We start from the raw sequence: 13,723 nt of genomic DNA, 5'->3' as shown, positions 1-13,723 counted from the left end.
GAGGACCAACGGGCTCTTCCTGCCGTGGGCAGGGTATTGGGAAGGCTGCCTACTCCACAGCTCCTCTGACCACTATCCTAGAACCTTCTCCCCACTCTACCTCCAAGGCACTGACCTCAAGACTGAAGTCTTTCCCGCTTACCCTCCATAACATCACCCACTATTGGGCTATTGAAAGCATTAATACTTGGAGATAAGGTGCTAGCCTATAGGGATTCCTTATCTCAGCCCCATTTCTTTTGTGAAGCCGGGGGAAGGCAAACATCCTTCTCATCCCACCTTCTGGAGCCTGAGCCAGGTGTCCCCCAGGGCAGGGGAGCATGTGAGCCATCCTGGGGCTAGAAGCCGGTTCTCCCACATTCCAGGGTGAGTGACTGGGTGGAGGGTGTGTCCGCCTCAGGCTCCTTGGGGGAGGCCCCCTGAAGGGCTGGGGAAAATCCTACCGCCAGAGCCCCAGGCTCTCCTGCCACCCCAGTGGAGGGGGCCCTGGACCCTAAGCCCCTCTCCTAGGGCGCAGCAGTTTCAGGGACAAAGAGAAGATTCCGGGAGGTGGCCTTCTTAGTCATCTGGCTCTAGAGAGAAGGGGGCAGCTCTGGAAGGGGGGGGGGTCACCGTGTGAGGAGCCATTTCACTCACCGAGGCTAAGCTTGGCCACGAACCATGCAGGGTTGTGGCATTAACAAAGGAGGTAGGGAAAGAGACACTCAAATCCTACATCTTCGATGCATAAAAAACTAGATCTGGAAGAGATCTTAGGGATTATTAAGTCCAAACAACCTTATTTTTACCAATGGGACAAGCAGAATCACGTAGCTGGGGAGTCACCTGGGTCTCCTGCCTCCTCCCCCCAACCTCTGCTGCCCGTGCTCAGGGTCTCCAGTGGGCTCTGCGTTCATAGACGGGACCACAGACACAAAGGACTCACTGTGCCCGTGGGGAGGGCGAGGGGCTGCCCGAGCCTCTGAGCCACTGAGCCGGATGACCCTGAAGCCAGGTCGAGCCTGCTATGGGGAAAGAGCACCAGCCCCACCACTTTAACCAGCTCCGTGTGGCCTGGGCAAGACACAAAACCCCTCTGAGCTAGGATGCTCTCAGCTTTAAAATTGGAGACAATCCTACATTCCTTAGCATTTGTGTGAGTTTTAAGTGGATACTACGTTACAAGTGCCGGGTAAATGGTAAATACTGAGCGTTCCATTTTCTTCGTGGAATGCTAGGACCCAGGGAGGCAGGCTTCTGGCCACTAGAGGGTAGCAGACAGGTACGGGTCAACTGGGCCGAGGGCGGGGAGACTAGAAAGGAGACCTGACGGCGCGGCATAAACACGGCCACGCGGATTCCAGCACCTGCAGGGTCCGAGGGCTCCGGCTGGGGCTGAGGGAGAGCCAGGCTTCGCCAGAAGTGACAGCAGCTTGCAGGGGGTCCGGGTGGGCAAAGCGTGTCAAGACTTTACCACCGAAGTAGATGCCAGCGAGCAGACTACTGGGGACCCTAGGAACGCTGGGGCCCTGAGGCTAGGCTGGACGAGCCCATGAATATTGCCTAGTGTCTGGAGAGCCTTCCAGCAGGAATCCTGGGCGTTGTCGGAAAATGCCCTCGACCCCACCATCTGCTCTCCCTACGAGGCCTCCTTGCCCTCAGATCTCTACCCGTTTGGGGACTAGCAGTTCTCCTCCCCAGTTCTACCCTGTTCTCTTCCCCCTGCCAGCCCATCCCAGGCCTGGCCCCCCTGAGGAATTTTCTGCGCCAGTGGGTGGCGGAAAGTACAGATGCCCACCCCGGCGACTCTCCTGCCACCCGCCCAGGCCAGTGCCCTGTGCCCAACCCCAGAGGGTGCGGGATGACAGACTCTGACAATCATTAAACCAGCCGGGCCTGATTTCCCAGCACCGCCTGCCAGGATCCGGGCCAAGTGGCACAAAATATGCAAATCACCTGGGGCCAGAAGCCCAGTCTAAAGGCCAGGAAATCCCCTCCGTCCAATGAGCCACCAGCTCAGGTTACCGCCGGGTGCACTATAAAGCCCTGGGCTCGGGGAGGAGCTCCCAAACGCCTCTATTTAGGGAGGGTGGGGGAGCGCGGGCCAGACGCCTCAGAGCTACCTGGCGCAGCTTTTGGCCTCCTGGATTTCTTGCCTGCCTACTGTCCCTTAATCCTGCCTGCCTGCCACACCCACACTCCACCAGTCAGGTAGGACCCCCCCCACCTGTCATATTGCCCAGCCTGGGCCCTGGGAAACGGAGAGGGGTCGAGGGGATGTGTAGTTTCTAAACCCACCCACTGCAGCTGCGCACTGTAGGGCCCCTGAGCAGGGGTGTCGGGCAGTGGGAGTGCCCTGAAGGTAGCAGAGGCACTGTCTCTGGGAGGGACACAGTGGCCCTAACTCTGCCAGTCCCACCCAAGGGCCCAGGGGGGCTGAGGAGGGGGCCCATAGGAGGCCTGGTGCCCACAGCAGGCTCTGAGGTCTTGGAGCCCTCCATGAAGGGAGGGCGTCCAAAGAGATAGTGACCTTCACCGCCCCCCCCCCCCTTGGGGCTCCTCCTGCCCCAGGCTTGGATGGAACAGAAGAGCCAGAGGATAAGGGGAGGACCCTGGCCCTCACCAGCCTTGGCCTCTCTCTCCCTAGGTAGCCTCATGGCTGCAACCTGTGAGATTAGCAACGTCTTTAGCAACTACTTCAGTACTATGTACAGCTCAGAAGAGCCCGCTCTGACTTCCGTCCCCCCTGCCGCCACCTTTGGGGCTGATGACCTGGTGCTGACCCTGAGTAACCCCCAGATGCCACTGGAGGGCACAGGTGGGTCTCAGCAGATGGGATGGGGTGTTTGGGGGAGGGAGAGACATCCCTCTAAGAGTCTGTTAGATAAATGGGGAAATCAGGCGGGGAGGAGGGTCCCCCCAGCAAATTCCAGCACTAGGGGCTGGGGTGACTTGTAAGAGGCTGAGGTATTGGGGTTGAGGGGCAGCGACCGACTTAAGTGAGGTGCTGGGCGAAGGTGTTGTGAATGCCGCCCCCTGCCCCTCCTCCTGGGAGGGTCTCTGAGACGTGGGGGTGGAGGGGTGGGGTGGGGGATGCACACAGAAGCCCAAATGGGCGCCAGAAATGGGCGGTGAGGGTCCGGGTGGCTCAAGCTGACCTGACGCTGTGCCCTGTCCCTTGTAGAGAAGGCCAGCTGGTCGGGGAAGCAGCCCCAGTTCTGGTCAAAGGCCCAGGTTCTGGACTGGATCAGCTACCAAGTGGAGAAGAACAAATACGACGCGAGTTCCATCGACTTCTCGCGGTGTGACATGGACGGGGCCACGCTCTGCAACTGTGCCCCCGAGGAGCTGCGCCTAGTCTTCGGGCCTCTGGGGGACCAACTCTATTCCCAGCTGTGGGACCTCAGTGAGTCCGGGCCGCTGGTGCCCCCGGGAGCCCAGGGCTGGAGGGGGAGGCCTCCCTCTCAGCTGGGGAGGCTGGCCTAGGGACCGGCCCACTCCCCGAGCTGAGGCCAGCAGGGCTGCGGGAAGGACCTGCAGCCCCAGGCCAGTGGACACAGACCGCGAAGGAAGCCCTGAGGGGAGGGGGGAGTGCGATGCCTGCCTGGGCGCTGACCCCACCTCCCTTCCCAATCAGCTTCCAGCTTTCCTGATGAACTCAGCTGGATCATTGAGCTGCTGGAGAAGGACAGCATGGCCTTCCAGGAGACCCTGGGCCCCTTTGGTGAGAATTCATTTTCTCGATCGTCCCCTAGCTTGTCCTGTCCCGTCCCAGCCTCTACCCAGAGCGCTAGAGCTGACCCTCGGTTGCCAGACTTCTGTCTCCCCCAGCTAGAAAAACAGCAGCTCATTGGACCTCTGGGTGGCCTAGTGTCCCTGCCTGTTCCTCTGAACCCTGTCTGAACCCTAACTCCTCTTCCCAGACCAGGGAAGCCCCTTCAGCCAAGAGATGCTGGAGGAGTGCCGGCAGGCCGGCCCCTACTTCCCTGGCAGCTACGGCCCAGGAGCCCCCTCCCCCGGCAGCTCTGATGTCTCCACCGCAGGTGAGCACCCTCGTCCAGGCCACAGCCTCCCTTTCCCCGAAACATCCCGCAGCCCTTGGTTACTGCACTAGAGCCCAGGCTTCCTGCGAGGAACAGGAGCGGGCTGGGCAGCGACCCCCCAGAAGGTATGGACTCACTCTGCCCCCCTCCCCCCCCAGGGACTGGTACTTCCCAGAGTCCCCACTCCTCAGACTCCGGTGCAAGTGACGTGGACCTGGATCCCAGTGACAGCAAGCTGTTCTCTAGGGGTGAGTGGGGGACTCAGTGGGCAGTGCCCATGGGGCTGATCCTTCCCCTCATCCTTGCTCGCCTGTAGGGTTTCCCTCCGGTACAGGAGCTGCCCCCTCAAGCCCCCCATTCCTTTCCCTCCTGACCTTGCACCTCCTCTGTCTTAGACGGCTTTCCTGACTATAAGAAGGGGGATCCTAAGCATGGGAAGCGGAAACGGGGTCGGCCTCGAAAGCTGAGCAAAGAGTCTCGGGAGTGTCTGGAGGGCAAGAAGAGCAAGCATGGTGAGCTCCCGGGGTCTCCCCGCTTTGCTCTGAGGCCTGGGGGGTGGGGCGGACGGCAGGTTCGCTGTGGCACCACTGGGGCTTCTTTCTCCTGTGGTCGCCGGCTGTCCACACCGCTCCTCCCTCCCGCCATCACGGCTGTACACGGGCCTCGAGGCTGTGTGACACTGGTCACCACCTCCTTGCAGAGCCTCGGTCAGTGGTCCTGGAGAGGGGGGGAAACTGAGGCCCCTGGAAGAAGGCCCGTGGGACTAGAGCCCAGGTTCCCAGCCCACCCACTCCAGTTCTCTCGGCACTTACTCTGTCCTGCCTGCTGGGACGCCCTCGGCGGTGTGAGGGGGCAGCTGGTGGGTGCTGGGAGGGCCCGCGGGGCCACAGGGGGCTCAGGCAGAGGACCATGCCCTGCGGCAGGCCTCAGGCCCTGGTGTTGGTTGCTTTCCCGGTGGCGCCCACCGAACCATGGGCCCCTTCAGGCAGTAGTGCGTCTCGATGACTCTCAAATCCCAGCCAGACAGAGGATCAATATTTGAGTGCATAAGACATCTGTGCTGCGTGAGAGGCAGTCCCCGTGTGGTGGGGGAGGCGGGTGGGAGGGAGCAGCCCTGACATGGTGCGGCCATCCGTGGGCGGTGTGCCGGGCCGGGCGGGGCCCGCTGGCCTCGAAAGAGAGGGGCTACCCTGGCCTCTGACCGAAGCCTCTGGCCCTGCAGCCCCCAGAGGTACCCACCTGTGGGAGTTTATCCGGGACATCCTCATCCACCCGGAACTCAATGAAGGCCTCATGAAGTGGGAGAACCGGCAAGAGGGTGTCTTCAAGTTCCTGCGGTCAGAGGCTGTGGCCCAGCTTTGGGGCCAAAAGAAGAAGAACAGCAGCATGACCTACGAGAAGCTGAGCAGAGCCATGAGGTGAGCAGGTGCCCGGGGTCCTGCGGGTGCTGCCGGGGACAGCGTGTCCCCGCTCCCACGGCTCTCTCTGACCACCACCCTCCTGACAGGTTTGAGTCCTGTAGAGTGAGGATAATAGTGTCTGCGCACTTCGCGGATTAAAGGATGACGTGGAGAAAGCAGTAGGTCGGCATAGCAAACACAGCAAACTCTCTGGCAACATGTCTTTGCATTATCTGCAAGGCTTGTCCTGAGAAAAGTTCTTAGTGGTGAAAAGAGCTTGAGCCAAGGCCTCCACCAAGACCTGGCTCTCCCCCTGTTGAATCAATTAGATTGCTTGTCTGGACCTCAGTCTCCCCCTGAACGATCACTAAGGTCCCTTCCAGCCCTAAAATCACGTGGTTTCATGATAAGCCCCAGGACAGAGGCATGGGTAGTACCAGGGACTGTGGACACCATTCTAGGCCGGAGTGCCATTATGGGGAATGGCAGACACAGATCTTTCCTGCCGGAGGGGAGAAGAAAGCTGCAGGAAGCGGGTCAGGCTCAGGCTGGAACCCAGTGGGCCAGGCCCCGCGAGGATATCGGGGCCGGGGGGGGCATCAGCAGTCCAGGCTGCTCCCTACCTGCGCCCGTCTGACCACCCTTGTCCACACCCAGGTACTACTACAAACGGGAGATACTGGAGCGGGTGGACGGCCGGCGGCTGGTCTACAAGTTCGGCAAAAACTCCAGCGGCTGGAAGGAGGAAGAGGTTGCCGGGAGTCGGAACTGAGGGTCCGAACGGGACCCAGGACCAAACGCACAGACTTGAGGCCTGCAGCCCCCTCCTGGGGGGACCGCCAGGCCCCCCCACCATTCAGGCAGCCTGGGGCCGTGCCATGGAGAGAAGCTGAGGTTCGGGTTCCTTGTTCAGCCGCCATCCTGGGATGTGGGGCTTGTGGCCTCTCCTCTCTGCCCTCCTCCTGGAATTACGAGCCCTGGGGTTTGAGGTGACCGGTCGGCTGACCACAGCTGCCAGCATCGTTCCTCTTACCTGATGCCTCCTAGACCCAACCCAGACAGCAGCTACAGACGATGCCTTCCGCCTCAACATGCCTGGGCTGAGCCAAGAAGGCCAGGGGGAGCAGCAGCAGGGGTGCTGCGAGAGAGGGGGCAGGACGGGGTCCTCCTGCCCCCTGCTTTCCGGACCGGCTTCCATCTCAGTGCATGGACTCCGCAGGCAGGGGTCAGAGCACTCCGTAATTTATGTGCTATAAATACGTCAGATGTACATAGAGATCTATTTTTTCTAAGACATTCCCCTCCCCGCTCCTCTCCCACCGTGTGTTCGTGGTCAGACTGACCGTTCTAGGCCCTTGGCTGGGCCAGTGAGGGGCGGGGAGATGCCAGGACTCTCAGACTGGGGCTCCTGGCTCCTTTCTCCCGTGAATGGAAGCAGAGACCTCCAATAAAGTGTCTTCTGCGCTTTTTCTAACCTTTGTCTTAGCTACCTGCATACTGAAATTTGGGCCTCTGGAGTGCATGAGGCCCTGGGGTTGGAGGAGGGGCTGGGGCAGGAGGTCTACCCGGCTGGGGGTGAAGGCAGAGGCAGGCCTGCAGGGTAGGGACAGGTGTCCTAGAGCAGGAGGGCTCCGTTTACAGACAAGCTGCCCCCGGGGGGGGGAGGGGGCTGGAGGGCAAGCAAAGGAAACAAGGTGAGACTGAAAGCTTCCCAGGCTCCGTGCAAGCAAGGGCATGAGCTCGGCCAGCCAGACACTGGGCCAGCCCGGCTGCCGCCACACATTCGTGCGGTGACCTTGGCCAAGTCAGCCCTCTGGGCCTGCTTCCTTGCTGAAAGGCTGGGGTTTGGATTCGACACTCTGTAAGAAGTCTAGAATTACGTATCGAGCCTTATGGGATAGATGCTTCAGATTCCAATCATGTTGGCCCCAAACAGAGAAAACAAAATGGAGAGGAGTACTTGATAAGAAAGAAGGGGGGAAGGAATAAACATTTGCCAGCCTCGTGTACGCCAGGCACTGTGCCAGACAGCCCCTCAGCCCACCTGATCCTCTCCCAAAAAGAGAGAGAGAGATTTATCCCTCCCATTTTACAGATGCAGAAAGAGAGGTTCAATAGGGCCAGCAACTCAGCCAAGGCCCCTAGGGCAGCACCTTGGTGCTCAGTAGCTTTTACCCTGGGGGTGTCCCCAGGGTTAGGGCTCTTCTGACTTAATCCTCAGTACATTCCAGAACTATTGCTCTGTCTCCACAGTGATATTGCAGCCAGGTTCTAAGGGAGGATTTTACTACGTATGGTTCCTCATGAAGAATATCTTCCAGTGGAAAGCTCCTTAAGTTTGAGGCTTCACATTCCAGAGAGCACATTAAAAAGGCATTTTATAAGTTTAAAATGCTGTTTAGTTGTCTTGGAAATACCAGATTATTCACTGAAGGCTGTGGGTAAGGAAGGGAGCTTAGAAAACCAGACGTGTGGAAGTGGGTCTTGCTCTGGAGAAATAAGGAATAATAAAAAGGAAAGTCGGGAAGTTGGTTGGAGAGGCTAGGGCGGTCATGAAAGAAGCTAGAATCTTCTGGAGCCATTTTGGACAAAGTATTCCTATGACTGCACAAGCAGGTTAGTCGAAGTGTGTAAGGGGAAGGGTTAGCCTCAAACAGCCCTGGTCTCTGTGCCGGTCAGGCTACCTCTTAGCTGCGGAGCCTTCAGCCACTTAGCTTAAGAATGACCTCATTTTTTAGAAATGAAGAGGTGCTAGGCACCACTAATTTTTCCTTCTTTTTTTTTTTAAGATTTTATTTATTTATTTGACAGAGCGAGAGAGCACAAGCAGAGGGAACAGTAGAGGGAGAGAGAGAAGCAGGCCTCCCGCCAAGCAGGGAGCCCGATGGGGGGCTCGATCCCAGGACCCTGAGATCATGACCTGAGCTGAAGGCAGATGCTTAACCATCTGAGCCACCCAGGCGCCCCAGCACCACTAATTTTTCGGCCCGTGTTATCTTGGGGTGGTCTTCATACCCTAAAGAGGTGACCGTTGTTGCTGGAGTTGCCTAGCCAGGAGTGCAGGACGAACCTTAGGAACTCGGAGCACACTGCCCTGCTCCCCAGTGTCTTCAGTTCTAAAACGGAGCCACTGGCCTTGGGTGCCCACCCAAGGGTCTGAGTGGGGGAGGGGAGCTGGGACCCTGGGGCTGAGCCCCTTTGTCCTCTGCTGAAGGGCTGGGAGGCGGCTCTGGGCCCAGCACTACACTCTGACCTTTGTCCTGCCATTTTCCATTTATGAGGTGCTTTCCTCATCCCATTATCTCATTACATCCACACCATAGCCCTTTGAGGAGACTGGGCGTCCCCATGTCCCTGATGAGGCTAGTGGCTGGTCCAAGGTCACCCCCGCGGGGACCGATCCGAGGGCTCCTGCCTCTGCGGGAGCCCGGGCGGCAGTACCCCCACGCTGCAGCTCTGGGAGGGGGGCCCGGGAGGGCGCCTGGGCAGCCCTGGCGCTGGGGAGGCAGGGAGGGCTCTTCTGGCCCTGGCCAGCGACATGTTTCTTACTCAAGTTGTCTTTCGCCCCAACACTGCTCTCCAGCCTCTTCCCCCTCAGGACGCTGCAGAGCCCCACGCAGAGCCCAAGGCTGGCCTTTCTCGGTCCCCTCCTCGCGTCTTCTCTGTCAGGTGCCGGCCACCCTTACCCCCAGCTCTCACCGGCTCTGGAGCCACTGAGCTGACCCCGCCCAGAGATGGGCCCTGCCTCCGCCCAGGGGTGTGCGGCTCCTTGGGTGGGGCTGGGCTGTTTAGGTTGTGCCCCCTGGCTGCTGGTCACCTCTTATCTGCTTCTGTGGAATCGGGTGGGTGTGCTGCGGGGCAGGTCGGAGGGAGGTCACCCCTCCCATGTTTGGGTGTGCCTGTGGGGTGGGCTTTGGCCCTGGGCCTCCCTGAGAGAGGGCCCAGATTCTCCCCCGGCAACCCAACACCAGTTCTGGGGACGTCTAACTTTCCCTGCCCTCCTGGGTGAAGTGGGTAAAGTTGTAGTTTCGTGAAGGGTTTATTTCAGTCTGCTCTTTCACTCCAGTTCTCTCTCCCCTGCGGGCTGCGAGGGCCTCCGGGACCGCGGCTCACTCATCTCAGCACCTTGCACAGCACCTGGCACACAGAAGGTGCTCAATAAATATTTGTTAAACTGCCCGGTGACTCTCCCTGCCTCTCCCTGCCCCGGCCACCACCTCCCCCTCTGCACACACTGTCACAGACTCGCACACACACTCACAGATACCACACAGGTGCTCACACACACTCATACACACTTGCACACCCCCACCCCACACACATTCTCACACACTCCGCGGTCTTGCACAGCCACACCACTCCCATACGTGCGCGCACACACATCCCAGTCACACCCACAGCCACTGTCACGTCACACACTCCCTCCACACATCACACACACTCACACGTCACAGTCACACACACTCGCACATTATAGTCACACTCACACTCTGCCACACATATCACACACTCATACATTAGTCACACACACACACGTCAGTCCACTCACACTCTGCCCATTCACACATCACAGTCACACGTTAGTCACACTCACTGGCACATGTCAATCACAATCTCCCACACACATCACACACACACTCACATTGACACATGTCAGTCACACTCACACACACAGCCTCAACCTCCCCCCAGTAGATTAAACCCCAGGCTCGCCCTGCCTGAGTCCTGTGGTTACACTGCTCATCTCTTCCCTCAGGTACAACTGAGGACCCCCCTCTTCTCTTTCCAGAGGGAGAGAGGGAGAAGGAGAGAGAGAGCTCGCAGGGGACGGGGAGAGAGAATCTTAAGCAGGCCCTACGCCCAGCGCCGAGCATAACTTGGGGCTCAATCTCATGACCTGAGCTGAAATCAAAAGTCGGATGTTTAACCGACTGAGCCACCCAGACGCCGCAACTGACCCCCTTTCTGATTCATTTCCTGCCATCCCTTCTGCCCTCTCCCCTCACCAGGTGGGCTCAGACCTTCCCTACAGTTAGGACCAGTTGCATAATTTGCGGGGCCCAGGGCAAAATGAAAACTTGGGCCCTTGTTGGGGCACTGGGTGGCTCAGTCGGTGAAGCGTCTGCCTTCAGCTCTGGTCATGATCCTGGGGTTCTGGAGTGGAGCCCCGCGTGGGGCTCCTTGCTCAGCAGGGAGTCTGCTTGACCCTCCCTCTCCCCATGCGCGTGCGCGGGAGCTCTTTCTCTCTCATATAAATAAAATCTTAAAAAAAAGAAAGAAATCAGAAGGTCTGGCAGAACTGAGCCAGCTCACGCACTGGACCACTAGATGCAGAAGCAAGATCATGGTGTCCCCTATATATTCTCAAGTTCACCCCTCTGGCCACCACAAAAAAAATCTATGTAGCCCCAGAGGCAGGAAGTCTTCAACCCCTGGTTGAAAATATCTATGCCTAGCCCCCTACCTACTGCTCCCAGACTAGGAGCTCATTCTGTACCCCCTCTACTTGGCAAAATGATGGTTTGTTGAGGATATCAGTAAGTAAATGCATGATGGCGGCGGGGGGTGGTGTGGGGAGTAGTCATGCTCACAAGTATGGAAACCCAGGGCACCTGGGTAGCTCAGCCGGTTAAGCATCTGACTCTTGATTTCGGCTCAGGTCAAGATCTTAAGAGTCGTGGGCTCCGCCCTCGGCATGGAGTTGGCTTGAGATTCTCTCTCTCCTTCTGCCGCTGCCCCTCCCCCCACCCTCTCATGCTCTCTGTCTCTCAAAATAAATAAAATCTTTAAAAACAAAAACTAGGGGCGCCTGGGTGGCTCAGATGGTTAAGCGTCTGCCTTCAGCTCAGGTCATGATCCTGGGGTCCTAGGATTGAGTCCCGCATCGGGCTCCCTGCTCCTTGGGAGCTTGCTTCTCCCTCTGCCTCTCTCCCCCCCCCACCCCGTCTTTCATGAATAAATAAATAAAATCTTTAAAATAAATAAATAAATAAATAAAAATAAAAACAAAAACTAGTATAGAAACCCAGCCAGTTCCTTCTACGATAAGGGCCTGGGATGGGGACCAGAGCCCTCTGATACTCACTAGGAAGTATCACACTTCCTCACCTCCAAGAATATTTTTAGTCCAGTTCAGTGCATGGCATATAATGGGCACTCATGCACACTGAATATCAGCACAGACCTTCTGGGCTGGGCATGGCTGCTTAACTCAGAGTGCCCAAAGATACCAGTCCTGCCCAGCAAACTTGGCCCATCCAGGTAGCTCTCTCCCTGCTCCCTGAGGGAGAAGGAGAGTTGGCATAACCTCATTCATCTATGCAGTAGTTCTTCATATAGTGTTTCTTCCCTTAACCCATCTCTTTTCAGGAGGAACAGTGTCCTAAGTTAGTCCCTACATCATAATCATCTACCAGTGATTTATAGACTAGAACACAAGATCCAAATGAACAAGCCCCATTTTACAGGTGAAGGAGCTAAGGCTCAGAGAAGGAAGATGACTTGCTCAAAGTCACACAGCATGCCAGTACGGAACCTGAGACTAATGTTGACAGCTGGCCCCTTATTAGGCACCTACTAGGTGCCAAGCAATGTGCCAAGTTAGTGCTCAATGTGCCATATTCATTGATTCTCTCAGTGAGTGTTCACTGAGTGTCTGCTGAGTGCCTGGCTCTGTGCTGGGTGCAGGGGACCCAGCTGGGAAGAGGTCACCCAGGGATTGCAGAGAGCCTGGGCTAGAGCCTAAGAAATTCCAAAGTCGTGTACATGAGCCTCCCAACAAGTCTGCAAGGTAGGATGAGCCCCTCATTTCACAGATGAGAAACTGAGGCTTTAGGGAGATAAAGAAACAGCTCAAGTTTTCAGAGGTAGTAAGTTGAAGAAATCAGGATTTGAACCCTGGCTGCCTGACCTTCTCTCAACCCCACAACTGACTGTTTAAGAGGCGCAGAGCAATGCCGATGTCTCACTGCTTACGAGCACCTGAAATCCCACCATTAGATGCACATTTTGAGAAGTGCTCTACTGATCTACAAACCCGCCTGGGATGGGGGGTGGATTCAATCAGAGAGGCTTTTCAGGGACTTCTTGATCCTACGGGAAGGATGGAGAGTGAGTTTTCAGTTTTTGAGATCCTCACGGGGCCATCTCTTGGGAGGGTTGCGTCCTCATTCTTGCCACCCCCCCCCACTTCCCCCTGCTCCTCCTCCTACATGCAGGGCTGGGCTGGGCCAACAGCAATAGCAATTAGCCCCGCTCAGCTGCCCGTTACTGGAACCTTTGTGTCAACTCTGGAGCTGATCCAGGAAACCATGCCCAGTGTCCTGCATGACTCAGCCTCACCTGCCCACCTCCACACCTGCACCAGCTTCAGTGACCCAGGCTGCAACACTGAGGGGAAAGTCCCAGCATCCTTTGGTCCATCCCTGACCTACCCCAGGTGTTTGCAAGGCATGCTGGAATTTAGAGTCCTTATAGCACAAGCTTGGGTCCATGGCTGATTTCTAGCCAAGACAAAATGCTCCAGGCAGGGCCAATACTGGGGTTCAGAAAACTAGAATCTCTATGGAGAAGGCAGACAGAAGCATTTATTCTGGGTGCCTGGGTGGCTCAGTTGGTTCAGCGACTGCCTTCGGCTCAGGTCATGATCCTGGAGTCCCGGGATCGAGTCCCGCATCAGGCTCCCTGCTCAGCAGGGAGTCTGCTTCTCCCTCTGACCCTCCCCCCTCTCATGTACTCTCTCTATCTCATTCTGTCTCTCAAATAAATAAATAAATAAAATATTTTAAAAAAAAAAAGAAGAAGCATTTATTCTTCTCTATTATGGTTTGATATGAGAGAAGCTTAAGACTATGGGAGATACTACCTTTCGCATATCAAACTGGCAAAAGAATAATAAGAATGTCCCTGATGTCTAGAGCTGTTGAGGCTGTAAAGATGAACTTAAGCATGCCATAAACTGTTGGTCTAGTTGTGAATTAGGAGACACTTTCTGAAGAACAATTTGACAAATTGTCTAAAAGTCTTTAAAAAAACATGCATACCACTTTACACAGCAATTTCATGTCTGAGAATTTTTCCAAAGAAAATAATTGGATAGATTCACAAAGATATGTATATGTACAAGGACTCTCATTACGGTGGTTTTATAATTGCAGACAGACAACAGCGACCTAAGTGTCAATCAGAAGAGGACTGGTGAAACTAACACCAGGAGAGATATTTTTTCAAATCCTAGGCAGCCATTAAAGTGATGCTTCAGAGCTGTATTTATTGACATACAGACTTGTCCAGGATATATTA

At 56.5% G+C, this 13,723-nt stretch overlaps 1 protein-coding gene across 1 annotated transcript; it reads left to right on the top strand.

The window, feature by feature from the left end:
• The first annotated feature begins 2,059 nt into the window (after positions 1–2,059).
• On the top strand, positions 2,060–6,896 carry ELF3 (E74 like ETS transcription factor 3). The gene is made up of 9 exons (XM_027614044.2): positions 2,060–2,190; positions 2,627–2,797; positions 3,164–3,385; positions 3,617–3,703; positions 3,903–4,022; positions 4,181–4,270; positions 4,418–4,534; positions 5,245–5,440; positions 6,080–6,896. Exons 2-9 carry the CDS (start codon positions 2,635–2,637, stop codon positions 6,192–6,194), a joined length of 1,110 nt encoding a protein of 369 aa, XP_027469845.1. The 5' UTR covers positions 2,060–2,190; positions 2,627–2,634; the 3' UTR covers positions 6,195–6,896.
• Positions 6,897–13,723: the final 6,827 nt, after the last annotated feature.

This window comes from Zalophus californianus, chromosome 10, assembly GCF_009762305.2.
Source record: "Zalophus californianus isolate mZalCal1 chromosome 10, mZalCal1.pri.v2, whole genome shotgun sequence".
Classification (NCBI taxonomy): Eukaryota; Metazoa; Chordata; class Mammalia; order Carnivora; family Otariidae; genus Zalophus; species Zalophus californianus.
The sequence above is the reverse complement of the archived record's forward strand: the minus strand, read 5'-3'. Positions and strand labels throughout refer to the sequence as shown.